The 14,128-nt window shown below is 37.5% G+C and overlaps 1 protein-coding gene across 1 annotated transcript in view; it reads left to right on the plus strand.

Annotated features, from left to right (window-relative positions):
• LOC149023513 (T-complex protein 1 subunit alpha-like) overlaps positions 1 to 14,128 on the plus strand; it is a 40,753-nt gene that overhangs the window by 19,200 nt on the left and 7,425 nt on the right. Inside the window, 7 exon segments of the mRNA XM_089144058.1 lie at positions 1,964 to 2,181; positions 2,686 to 2,782; positions 3,612 to 3,698; positions 4,684 to 4,818; positions 5,279 to 5,383; positions 6,767 to 6,895; positions 7,010 to 7,113. Coding sequence (XP_089000184.1) covers positions 1,964 to 2,181; positions 2,686 to 2,782; positions 3,612 to 3,698; positions 4,684 to 4,818; positions 5,279 to 5,383; positions 6,767 to 6,895; positions 7,010 to 7,113 — 875 coding nt within the window.

The raw sequence follows: 14,128 nt of genomic DNA on the forward strand, positions 1-14,128 counted from the left end.
CGAAAGTGTGAAAAAAAGCTCCTTTGAGGACCAAAATGGTCGAACCGAGTCTATACGGTTGATTTCGGTGGAATTTTCGACTGAAACCGAGATCCAAGATTTTTAGAACTCCTAGCTGGTTTCATCTTGGTTTTGGGAGAATCCAAAATTTTGGCGAAACTTGGACCATGGTTTTGGGAGACAACTGGCTGATTTTAGGAGTAGAAGAAACTGAGAAAAATATAAATAAGGAACCTTGTTCTATGTTTTGCACTGTGATGTCTGTGAAGATGGGGAAGCAAAAGAGGAAGTAGTAGTATAAGAGAATCTGATGCTATCATCTAAAGTATAAATTATATATCTTTTGTATGTTTATCATTCCACATACACCTAGGATACAACAGCAAGTAATGTTGCTTAACGTCGTGGTTGTCTTGGGAACATGACAATCTGAAGTGGTGGTAGAGGACAAAACCAAGTCAAAACCAACAAATTCCTTACTCCTTAGGCAATTAAAATGTTCCTCTAACAAAGTGCACCTGGATGCTTGGTTAATAACGCAGTTTTTATGGTGGCAAGGCGATCCATAAGTGGAGGTAGAGGGAAAAAAATCAAAGCTACTTCCACAAGGTGCCTAGCTACCAAAGCACTCTCCAACCAAGGGTGCTTGCACTCACAGGCAATGCCTTGTACAACTATGCTTAACAGGAAAATAATGAACATGAAAAGATATGGATTTTTATGTGATGAATAGCACAAGAGTACCGGTAAAAGAGAAAATTCTAATTGTAGCCAGGGAAACAAAGTCATTTCTGTAGCTAGGAGAAGATTAGTCAGCCCTCAAAAGAATAGACACTGCCTTCTCTCGAAAATTTGAACTTAAAATTTCATTGTATTCCATACATTTTCCACTTTTTAAAGAGCATACTCAAAATAAGATAGAAGCACAGTAGGAAATGACTCTGTGAAGCTATTGTCTTTAAAAAGTTTATCCCACCTTCAAATCTGTCTCTCTTAATTTATGAAGATTAAACAAATACTAATAAAAGAAGCCCATCAAATTTACAGAACATTAGGAAGGTGGTTGTCCTGTTCATGGTTGTCAAGGCGGCTAAAGCGGTTGGGGCTCCGCCTAGGCAATTAGGCAACAAAGCGGCGCATAGGTGGCAATAAGGCGACCAAAGTGGTTGGTCAATTTTTTCTCAATACAACTACTTTTAAATTGATAAATTTCTATTATAAGCCTAACAAACATACAAGAATCACATTTATCTAAAAAAAAAAAAGCATTCAAGAATCATAATTATGAAAGATTGTCAAAAAAGGAACACAAACATAAGTTCATCTCATTAAACATCATAATAAATGAATATGAACTATATCAAATTATAAGTATGAAAACGAAAGTAATAATTTAATATTTTTCCTTACCTCTATGATAGTGTGATGCAAAATAAGTGCCTTATCCATTTAATGATTCATTGATTCCCGATTCTGAAATGACCAACTATTAAGTTCATATATGGCTTTGTAAAATAAAATTTGATTTTTTCAAAAATCAAGAAAAAAATATTATTATGTAAATGTAAAAAAAGTGACCACTTTGGTGTCTAGGTGGCAATAAGGCGCACAAGGCGGGAAAAAAGGCACATTAACAAAGCGGTTGAAAAACCACCTTGCTGCCTAGGCGGATGCTTTGACAACCATGGTCCTGTTGTATTGCAAGATTCCTAACATGTGATTTGGTATGTTAACTAGTAATAAGTCTTGGACACTTCTATGAGAGAAATAAAATTTAGTATCATCCTCACAGATTGCATTTCATACTCCTTCCTTACATATTAAAGTGCTCCTAATGAAGGGTTTGAAGGAAATGTAGGTTTCATGTAAGGCTGATGTGACATCAATAGTAGTCTTTGTTGTATGTGGTCTATAGTCCCTTTTTGCACTTATAAAACTAAAATTTGCTAAAATCATGTTTCAGGGCATCAATATTTTGAAAGCACATGGTAAAAGTGCAGTAGACAGCTACTTGCTGAATGGATATGCTCTAAACACAGGCCGTGCTGCCCAAGGAATGCCCCTTAGAGTTGCCCCTGCGAGGATTGCCTGCCTTGATTTTAATCTTCAGAAGACAAAAATGCAAATGGGCGTTCAAGTCCTTGTCAGTGATCCCAGAGAGCTTGAAAAAATTCGTCAAAGGTAATTTAATGAACTTTTTTGGATGTTTTGAAATAATATGGCTCTATGAAAGAATTTAGAGTGGGTATGTACTACACATAAATCTCTGAGTGGTTGTGGAGATTTGGGTTGGACAGAGCTGCCAAGGTTTGATTGAATTTGTATGATTTAGGAGCTCATTTGCATACACCATTCCATACTTAAATTACCCAGTTGGAGGCCAGTAGATGAACTGGTTCCAGGTGTGGACCAGAGCTGAACTTGATGAAAGCATGGTCAATGACTTCTCCTGCAACTCAGTAGTGGAATTTTGATATATATTGGTTGCAACAATTTGTTACTTATAGCCATGAAATAATCACAAATATTATCGTGACGTTTATATTGTCGTCTGTTGTGGAATACATCATGTGCTGATTATGGGCACCATGCAACTGTCCCTTGCATTACAAAGTATTCTTCTCATCTGTATAGTGGCCATACATGTTTTGCTAATGTAGCACTTAATGTATTTCTACTTTGTAGAGAGGCTGACATGACTAAAGAACGTATCGAAAAGCTTCTGAAAGCTGGAGCCAATGTTGTTCTCACATCAAAGGGGATTGATGACATGGCACTTAAGGTAATGGTGTTATGATTTGGTTCATGTTGTATGCATTTGCGCTTCGGTATGTGAATTATCCAGCATTCATTCTGGCAAGGTTCTATAATAAGAAATTCCTATCCTTCGGAATATTGGCATGGTCTACTATGATCTTTATATTTGACTATTTTATGGTGCATCTTTGTTGTTTTGTTGTGTATTGAGTGTTTGTTATCCTATGTTTTGAATTGTATCTTGTGCTATTTCTAGTGCTTCTCTCATTTTTGGCTACACAGTTAAGAATCTTTATCTAAATGTGATTGTGTATCTTACCTAGGGAATAGATACTTATGCCAGTGGTCAAATTCCTCTCCAATCCCTATCATGCAGAATTCATGAGCATGGGTATGGGTTTAGGATGTTTCTGGCATGCACTTTTAGTTGTACAGCCTGGCACACCTGTGATGAAGAAGAGAAGAACATTTACCCATTCCTTTCTTGACATGTTTTCTTGCTTAGATACACATTGTAACCCTCTTCCCAGTGCATTTCTCAAACATAAACTCACCTGCTTGCCACATTTTAGTTGAGTCCTGCGCTGCCACTTGTTCTTTTTTTTTCCTTCTCTGTATACATGTTCTATATATTTAAGTTGTCAGTTAGGTGGATCCGACTTCCTTAACCCATATTTTTACCCATCTCTGTGTGAGAGATCCCAGTCTATATAGTCGCAGCATTTGTTTTCCCAATCCAGTATGCTGTCTCTTGAATAAATATGTTGTCTATTCCTAACATGAATTTCTCAGTTTGACATCTGATATCTTGCATTATCCTGATGAAAATTGTTTTTTCTCAATTTGTGTTTCAGTACTTTGTAGAGGCTGGGGCTATCGCTGTGAGGCGTGTCCGCAAAGAGGATTTGCGCCATGTTGCCAAGGCAACTGGTGCCACAGTGGTATGTTTCTTGATGCATAACTGGAAAATGACAGACATATTATTTATTGTGAATAGATTCTCTATGTGCCTGTTAAAACATATGTGCAAGTTATTCTATTTTGCAGCATAACCTGTAAGATGGAGCTTTGGCATATTTTACTTGCCCAGCTGTTTTTTCTGTCATTGTGTATCAAATAAATGGTCAACAAATTCTGTTTGTGATGATTGTCTTCCTTGCTTTTGTTTCTTTCTAAAAAAGTATTTGGAATCAAGAAGCTGTTTGCTAATTTTTGGTGAGACCATAATTTTACACTGGACAAAACATCGTTTTTTACTCCCACGGTACCTTTGGGAGTAAAAAGATTAGGAAGATGTAGAGTATTCATAAAAACCTGAACACACTAACCTGAGATCTTAGGGTATTTTTCTTTTTTATTTTGTTTTCTTCTTTTCTTCTTTTTCCTGTTTTGGTGTTCTTGATTTTGCACAGTAAGGTTTGCTGTACCTGTTGATGTCCTGATTCCTGAAGGACCCTTTTGACAAGCTATCCATATGGCAGAGTAATTTTCTTTCAATTATCATAAATAAATGATGAAAGAAAATTAGAACTAATTCAATCAGGCCTCACTGTAAACTGCTGTGTTTGATCAGAAAGTTTTTTCTTTAGAAGCAGTGGTTCAGTTGGAGAGGTGTTAATCACAGGCTTTTTATCCTTTTTCTGTTTCTTTTTTTCCCCCTACTAACCTGACATTGTTTAGTTCCCACTCCACCGTCCATGGAATTATGCTAGGCAACAATTTTAGTATCCAAAGCTCATCATTCTTTGTTTTTGTGTTAGTGAATGTGGTGTTCTGTGCTGTATAATTCATTTCACTTTGGTTTCTAATTAATGGAAAGTTGAAATTCACTTGGAATTTCTGATGTGGATTTGGTATTGGAATCTATCTCTTCAATGTGTTGTCCAATATTTTTGATTGAATTTTCATCTTCAATATGCACTGTAGGTTTCCACATTTGCTGATATGGAAGGTGAGGAAACATTTGATCAGTCACTTATCGGGTATGCAAATGAAGTTGTCGAAGAACGTATTGCAGATGATGATGTCATCTTGATAAAAGGGACCAAAACCACAAGCGCAGTATGTGTGTTACTTTATTTAATAACGTTTCAAAAACTCTTATGAAAGAGGCAACCTGTATCCTGTCTGGTTAGAATTCAATTTGGCTAGGACAATACTCAGTCTAGTCTAAGAATAGTAGTATCCAGTTTTGATTCCCATGCTTAGCCATATAAGGCATATCCATTGTTTGTACTTGACGCAAGAGCAAAATGTTTTCTCATATTGATTATACCATGGTTATGGTATTTATTAACTATAGAATTTTCTCATATTGATTATATTCACGGTTATGGTACTAACTATATTCTATTGTTTTATTTTAAGCCTTTTCTTAGGATATGGTTAAACTGATGTTTCGAGTTTACCAATTTTATGACTGCCAACAAACTTGATCACACTTTATTTTAGTCGGTGCAAAGACAATTTCTGATGTTTGATTCTTCTTGGCTTCCTTATTTAAATATGTACTTCTTTACAGGTCTCCTTGATTCTCAGAGGTGCAAATGACCATATGCTTGATGAGATGGAACGAGCTTTGCATGATGCTTTGAGCATTGTAAAGAGGACCCTTGAGTCCAATGTGGTGAAAATCCTAACTTATTGATCTTTTTCTTGCTGTTTGAATGTTTCTAGACCCTCACTCTATTGATGGTTATTGATTTCCTCTTGTTTTCTGGGCTTGAATTTAGTCTTGAAAATGTTTTTTTGGGTGAATAAAAGGAGGTATTTTAGAACGCTTCTTAGTTAGAAACCACCACAGGATTTGATCACTGGTGTCATGGGTTGATAGATAATTATGAAAGCCAATTAGACACCAGGGTCCTATCTTTAAAATATTCATTCAGTGTATTTTTCTTCAAATCCAATTTCTAGGATAAAACTTCATGTTTCATGCAATATCTGTACATCTTGCAGGTTTGTTGATATTGGTCTTATGATACTTCTAATGGTTTCCAGGGGAGGTGGTGGTTCAAAAACCTTGACTGGGTTCTCTAGGATCAACAAAAACAATAGAAAGTCCAAATGAAAGCCATAGAGGTGATGCTGTAATTTTCTCAAATTCCAAAAGCACCGACATGAACAGTAAAGGAGTTATGACATAAAAGAAGCAATTATTAGGGGAGGTCATAAATGTAACAAAAATTAAATGAATCTTATAATAAACCAGAGTCAGAAAGGTATTAAGGGCAATAGAAATATGTGTAAGAACTAAAAATTATAATCAACGAGGGGAAGGGGAAAACCGAGACCATCTTAAACCTCTTGATATGGAACCACTGCTAAGGTTTACAGTGCCTTAGGGAATACCTCCAGTACAAGAGATCCAGCTTGCTGGCTATGGCGACTCTGATCACAACTGAAGATCCAAGAAGATTGCTACAGTGTTTGATCTTAAAGCAAGAAGGACAATTGAATTTGAGGGAAAAGAAGAACACGACGAAACCAACTTTACCTGATGCATTGCAACCCACTGCGACTCCAATAATTCTTCAACTGCCTTATTTTCCATCATATTCAATAGTCAATATAAAGGAGAATGCAAAACATATTAATTGAAACCAACTCCCATCAATAAGCTAATCCTATCCTAAATAAGGAAACTACAAATTAACTACTACTTAATCTGTCCACCAAAATAAGGTAAAATAAAATAGAATATTGCATGCTATTTAAACTAGCAGCCACCTTTGGACTAAAAAATTTGGCTGGGCCGTTTATGTCTTCTCTTGAATCTACAAAGTGAGTTGTTCCGGTCCAACCATCCTAACATCAATTTCCTTGATTGGATTTATCTTAAAACTACCATGATAATATGAATTGTTCCATTTCCTGTGGTAAGTACCCACAGTTTTTGGGTTGGTTCAGTTGGAAATTAGAACACAGTTTAGAAGAAAGTTGTTCATCATTGTCAGGTGTGAATCCTTTATATCCTGTTCCATTTGGACATAAGTTTTGGTTAATACAGGTGGTTGCTGGTGGCGGTGCAGTTGAGGCTGCATTGTCTGTTTACTTGGAGTGCCTTGCAACAACTTTAGGTTCTCGAGAACAGTTGGCAATTGCAGAATTTGCTGAATCACTTCTTATTATACCAAAGGTCCTGACTCCATGTCCTTTTTTATTTATTTTTTATTTTAAGGTTTTGAAATAATAAAGTAAAAAATGAATTCAAAGGTGAGGTGTGAATGTGTGATACTTTTGTCTGCTGCAGGTTCTTGCAGTGAATGCTGCAAAGGATGCTACTGAGTTGGTTGCAAAACTTAGGGCGTACCATCATACAGCACAAACTAAGGCAGATAAGCAGCACTTATCAAGGTATTGTTGCCTGCTCAGTTTATTTTCTATTTTGTATTTATGGCTTAATTTTAAACAGATCCATTAAGCTAGAGGATGGAGGATGTTGACCATGGCTGCCATAGTATAATCACTATGCATTAAATAATGCCACTGGTTCATAGACTTGAATTGTCCAATATGAACTACACAGTTTGGTGTGTGAGAATCATCACATGTCATCCATAGGAGCTATGTTTCCTTTTGAAAGAATGATAATATGCTACTTAAAATTCTGTAGAGCTGAGATACCCAACCTTGTGACTAAGTCCAACTACTGGCTATCCACTAAAGTAAGCTAGGTGCCATAACCTCCAAGGATCCAGTATAGGTTGTCATTAGATTTGACCCAAGTTCAGGTTGAGGGGCCTAGTTGGTATCAGGAATGATCAAGCAAAAGTAGGAGGTAATCCAGTGATCAGATATGAAGAAATAAAGGGTTATGAATATAGCAAGAACAATAACAAGCCTTCTTCAAACTAAATGTGATCAGCTACATGGATTCTTGCCTTCCAATCAGCTCTTTTTGAGGCCATGCTAGATAAAAGGCCTAAGCGATGCATATCCTTTCTCACCACTTCTCTTGAGGTTATCTTAGGTTTGCCACTGGTTCCTTCTAATACCATCAATTTGGATTAAATCGCTTCTTCGTACAATGGCATTTACAGGTCGTTGAACATGATGGCCATGCCACCTTAATCAAATTCCTCATATATTATCATTTATCGGAGTTGCTCTCAGACCGACTCTAATATGATCATTCCTTATCTCTACAAATACTAGAACTTATAAAAATAAAAAGTCAAGAGTTAGAGCTATAGATAGTATGGAATTGAACCAAAGCATTAGTATGTTTGGTTCAAATTCTTAGAGGATTGAATTAGTAACTAGGCTGAAGTTGGCTAGTGATCCAACAAATAAAAAGTAGCGTGAAAATATACAAGCATGAATGAATCAAAAACACCTGAACTATAGCCCGCTCCAATAAAACTTGGATCCAATGGACCGAATTGAAGGTAATGTAGTCTTCGGTTGATAGGAGATAAGCTAGGTGCCAAATTTTCGAGGATTTTTATTGAACCAACTCGAATTTGGGTTGTTACAGGGTAGGTTTCAAAAGTGACTGGGGTTTCCTTAGGGTTTTGGTGTAATGAAAGAGGCTTTTATGGTTTTGATGTTTGATTTTATGCGTTGATGGAAAGGGGTAGTGTGATTTCAGTTAGAGATAATGAGTAAATATGATGAAACACGATAGGGGAGTCCCCCTATCATGGTTTTCTTATTGGGACTATGGTTATTAGTGTCCTAGTCTAGGTGAGTTTCCTACTAAAATTTAGGTTTTATTAGCAAAGTACTAAGAGTTATATCCAAGTTTCTTTTCTTAATCCCATTTAAGTTCATTATAAATATGTGCTTGTTGGTATGGTAGAACACAGATCCTATCGCCCAGCCTTTCCCCAATTGTTCTCTCTTCTTCTCCCTCATCTCTTTGTCTTCTTCTCTCTACCTAGTACTAGTATCAGATTTTGGGATTATTTATATGGTACCAGAGCCTTAGTCTATTGGTTGGTTTGAGAAAAGCCTAATTCTACGAAGAAGATGAACTAGAGTTCCGATAAAGATTTATTTTCAGTTGCGATCAAATTTCTTTTTTAATTCTAACTTGAAAAAAAAGTTTTATTGTCATTGGTAACGGTTTTGATTTCATAAACAATATGAATCGACAGCCTTTCATGTGATATGGTTGGTGACCCATTTCGCCGCTAGCACAATGTTCTACGGAGTCGCAACCCTGCCTTGTGGAGACTTCAAAATTAGAATCAAGTTTACAAGCTTGGGAGGAAGAGAGACCTGGCGCTTAAAGCTTGTAATGCATGTGGTGTTATGATTTAGTTTGTCAATCCGTTGGTCTTATTGTTGAAATTCCTCTGTAGATCTAATTGAGCAGAGCCAATCAATTGTTTGAGGATAATCATACAATGTTTGCACTCTTCAATTTCCGTTTGTTTTTTTATTAGTGGTGTTGCTAGTGATTTGCACCTGCTAGAATAGGTGGACGATTGAGCGGGACCCCCATGTCCTTCAACAACATAATGTGACATATGAGCCATACCCAACAGTTCCTTCTTCTTCTTCTTCTTTTTTTTCTTTTTTTGTTCATGCCTTAAATATTCTTGTATTGCTTTGAAATTAATATATCTTTAGTCTAGGACTATGACCTATGATTGTGTGTCGTTAATCTCAGTATTTAATTTTCTGATTTTAAAAATTATTTTCTAAATTATGTATTTTGGAAAAATCCACATGTATACATGATGTATGGGCTTGAAATTAATATATGTAAGATGTAATATATGTGAGACACCATCACTTGATCTAGTTGGTCATTGTATTTTGTTGACTTGTTGTATGTGTAATTATTCTATCAAACAATTCATATATGCTGATGATTTTATGCCTGTAAGCAATACAATTGTACTTATTGGAACAAATCATTTGTTAGCATGGTGGGAGATCTCGCTCTTGAGCGAGATCTCGCCACTAAGAAAAGGCAAGATCTATAAAAAAAGGGCGTAGTCTCGGTGGCCCATCTCGGTGGGTATTAAGGGCCCTGGTTGGGCTGAAACTTGGTATTTAGCCTATTTAAGGCCTTTTGAACACATTGGTGGCCTTAGATTTGTGAGAAAATAACCCTATGTCTCATAAGTCGATCCTATGTGTAAAACCGAAATTCTGTGAAATGCAAGGTTAGAGACAACATGTAATGTAAAGATATCAAGTAATTCAAGTTAATGAGTTATCAACTATCAAGTATCAAATACAATAACATTACACATCAAGTATTCAAGTCAACAAGTGATCAAAGTTCAAATTATCAAAGATTCAAAGTAATAAATTGTTAAATGTCTTCAAAATTTTACAACCATAAGAATAAAGAAGTTTTAGACTTTTAGACTTTAGTAAGTCATAAATCATAATCCATAAGTTCACAAGTCACAAGACTGACAAAATCACAAGAGTACAAAAGACAAAAGTAACAAGATTAGAAGATTAGAACTTACAACTTACAAGACTAAGACTAAGAGTATCACTCAACATTCTGCATTAATTGATTCTGAACGGTGGCCATATATGACTCCCAAGTCAACCCATCACTGTAGTATGTCACATATCGGTTTATATGGAATTGATATGTCTACATGTCAAAATACTGGAGGAATAGCACTCTGGGATAACCATCAATCGTGGGTGGGTGAAAGTGCCATTCTTCTTGTTGTTGTTGAGTTACTCAACTTGAGTATGTGGGTAGGGGTTTCTAAACCACTCATTTAACAACCCACCTTCACTCCCATATGTGTACTCTTCAGGTGCAGGGTTTTGAGGAATAGTATGACCTCCATAAGAAGAATACCCAATGTAATTTGACTCGGTGCTGTGATCCTTGTATTGGTCCTTGTATTGGTACCTCGACCATGATCTGGCGTCAAACTTTGCTGTTGTGAATCACTCTGACCATGATCTAGGCTCATGCTTCCCATGTTGAATTCAAGATCATGCATGCTCGCATCATCATTCGTTTGCCCTTGCCCCTGGTTTAATCTGCTCTTCCTACTCCTAGCATAAGTTTGAGAGATAGGGGAACTGTGGGTCGCATGTGTTGGATGACTTGAACTGTGGGAACGCTGACTTGCACCAGAAACACGACTAGCCTGCCTGCCTCCATGACTCGAACTCGATGGCTGACTTGGGCCATTTGGCCCTCTGGTATCATTGGCATCATCTGAATCCCCACTACTAGTTGCCACCTCAATTGTTTCAAGTCGACCAGGTGGCTCCACAAATGGTACAATTGGTCTTTCTGATGCTGCTACAGCAGCCTGACCCTCATCAGAAGATACGTGCTCAGCCACAACATCTGGGCCCATAGCAGCAGCAATGGTAGGATCTGGCTGCCCTCTTTGCTCATCCAGCGTTGGGTCACCTCGATCCCTAACCCATTGATATATGACATCATCTTCCTCATCCTCTGCGGGGGGCTCGTGGAATATATCAGTCAACTCAATCGGTTCACGATTGTCGTCATCTATATCATCTTGTATGTGCCCTACTCTCAATCTCATGTTGTAATGCACATACACTAAGTCCTCGAGCCTCTTACTCCCCAATCTGTTCCGTACCTTACCATGGATGAGTGAGAAGGTGCTCCAGTTCCTCTCGCAACCAGAGGATGATCTTCCTCATCCTCTGTTGGGGGCTCATGGAATATATCAGTCAACTCAATCGGTTCACGATTGTCGTCATCTATATCATCTTGTATGTGCCCTACTCTCAATCTCATGTTGTAATGCACATACACTAAGTCCTCGAGCCTCTTACTCCCCAATCTGTTCCGTACCTTACCATGGATGAGCGAGAAGGTGCTCCAGTTCTTCTTGCAACCAGAGGATGAACAAGTTTGTGAGAGTACTTTAATTGCTATGTCCCTGAGATTTGGCGCACTAGTTCCATATAGCACCCACCAGTCAGCTGCATAACCAAAAATAAGAATGCATTAGGCAAGTAAATCTTTATATTTATATAACTTATCAGTTATCATTTATAGAGTTATAGAGTTATAGACTTAATGACTCATAGAGTAATGGACTATTTACCAGGATCATTTTTTTGCGTAGTTGCAACTGCAGAAGGCTTTCCAAAACTCCCAGAGGCATCCTTGAACTCCCTGATTTGTACACCAATTCTTCAATTATTGTATTATGTATATGCTTAATGCAAGAAGTTGAAGAAACAATTGAATAAGTTCTCACCTCTCCATTAATTGTCCCTTGCATGACGGGAGTTGGCACAAGCTTCCACCACGTCTTGCACCGCATTCATCACATTTACATCAAGCCCTAGATCATTCTTGTAATGGTACTTTGGGTTGAGGTAGTAAGCTTGCATTGTGGAAATAAAAAATTTGGTTAGTGACTCACCAGCCAAGTGCAAAGGATGCATCAAGTGCATCTCCCATCTATTATCGATGATCCTCTCGTAGGATTTGAAGGAGCTAGGGGCAGCAGCTCTAACCAACTCTTTCATTTGCTCGAGGGTAGCATATATGTGGGGCATTGTGGGCTTCTTCTCTGAATCCACCATCTTTAAAACAAACACAATAGGCTCTATAATGCCCAGTGTTCTATTCAGTTGCCTCCAAAAGGAATCATCAGCAATGGTTTGTTGGGCTAGTACTACATCAGGATGGCTAGATCCACGCCAACCAAACCACTCCTCACTTGCAAACATGTGCCGTAGACCCACCACTTTCTTTTGGAAGCTTTTCAGAGCTACATAGTTGGTGGCGAATCTAGTCAATCAAGGTCTGACTAGATCACCCTTACAGTGGTTCCTCATCATCTTCAGCACATAACCGTGGTTATAAATTAAATTTCTTACCCTTCTAGCCCTCTTAACCACAGTATTGATTGACTTTCTTTTCCCCAAGTCCTTCAACATAAGATCAATCGAATGTGCTGCGCATGGTGTCCAAAAGAGGTGGATCCTGCTGCTCTTCTTCCTCATCAACATTTCACCAGCTTTTTTGAAATTAGCACCATTATCTGTGACAATTTGGATAACATTCTTTGGCCCTACCTCGAGGACCACCTCCCTAAGAAGCTTGTAAAGGTAGTTAGCATCTTTGATTTTATCTGAGGCATCTACTGACTTAAGGAAGGATGTCTTTCTATTGCAACTCACATGAAATTAATGATGGACTGTCTAGTAGGACCAGTCCATCCATCAGCCATCACAATAACACCATATGTACTCCATTTTTCCTTTAATAAACCAATATATTCATCCACCTCCTGCTTTACCTTGGGTAAATATTTATTCATTACTTCCCAAGCTGTTGGGCCTTTAACCCCTACACCTGCCCTAACAACTGCATTGATCATCCCTTGATAGTGTGGTGTTTTGGCTACATTGGTTGCAATGTTGTTGTAGAGCATGAATTTGCTGATTCCCAACCTAGCTTCCTCTTCCCTACTGCCTTCTCTACCTCTAGCAAACATATAAGGAATGCTTCTCTGATAGATGTCTTGTTGCTTGAAGAGGGAGGGGTCTTGGTCAAATATGGAATCATAATATCTAGTCTTCCTCCTCCTTTCGGTCCTCTCAGTCTCAATTCCCTGAAAACTATGTCTAGGTGGCATGGATGCCCCTGACCCAGAACGACCTGCTCCCCTTGTCTGTTAATTTTGCCTTATATTCTCAACATGTAAGGATTGTCTGCTAGCTTCCATTGCAACCTTCATCTGTCTTCACTCGGCACGTGACTCAACACCCATAACCCTCCTCTCTTCATCGTCGCTTGATTCCTCATCAACATCAAGAATAGGTCTAGATAGCACTGTATCCTCAAATTCCCTTTGTTTTTGTGCCATCTCGTACTTTTTTTGTTTCCTTCCCCTTAAAGTTGCTGCAATTGCTTTTTGCACTTCATAAGGAACCTTGGGACACTTGGAAACATCTTTGTAAGCACCAGCCAAATGTTGCTTTAATCTGGTTGAACCACCAGAATTCTAAGTCTTGAGGCAATACTTGCATCGGGATTTCTTCTTGTCAGCAGTCAGTGGATCCCCATGTTGCCAAGCAATGTCCTGAGTCCCACTATCAGTGCCGCCACTCCCACTAGTTTCCATTTAAGATTCAAATGTACAACACTGAAAGTCTGAAATACATACATGAATGTTTGCAAATAATCATTAGAATAATTTTTAGATACATAAAAACATGTAAAAACAATTTATAAAATAACAAAACACACACTTTGTTTTAAGATAACATATGTACAATGCTTAAACATACATGTTTGTATTTATAAAATAAACTACATAATATGAGCATCATTTAAAAAATAAAAACAGATAAATTTTTAATAACATATTATTTTTTATAATTATTTTATGTAAAAATAATTTATAAAACAACAAAACACACACTTTGTTATAAG

The sequence above is a fragment of the Hakea prostrata genome, chromosome 2, assembly GCF_041222555.1.
Source record: "Hakea prostrata isolate BN-2017 chromosome 2, UWA_Hpros_2, whole genome shotgun sequence".
NCBI lineage: Eukaryota > Viridiplantae > Streptophyta > Magnoliopsida > Proteales > Proteaceae > Hakea > Hakea prostrata.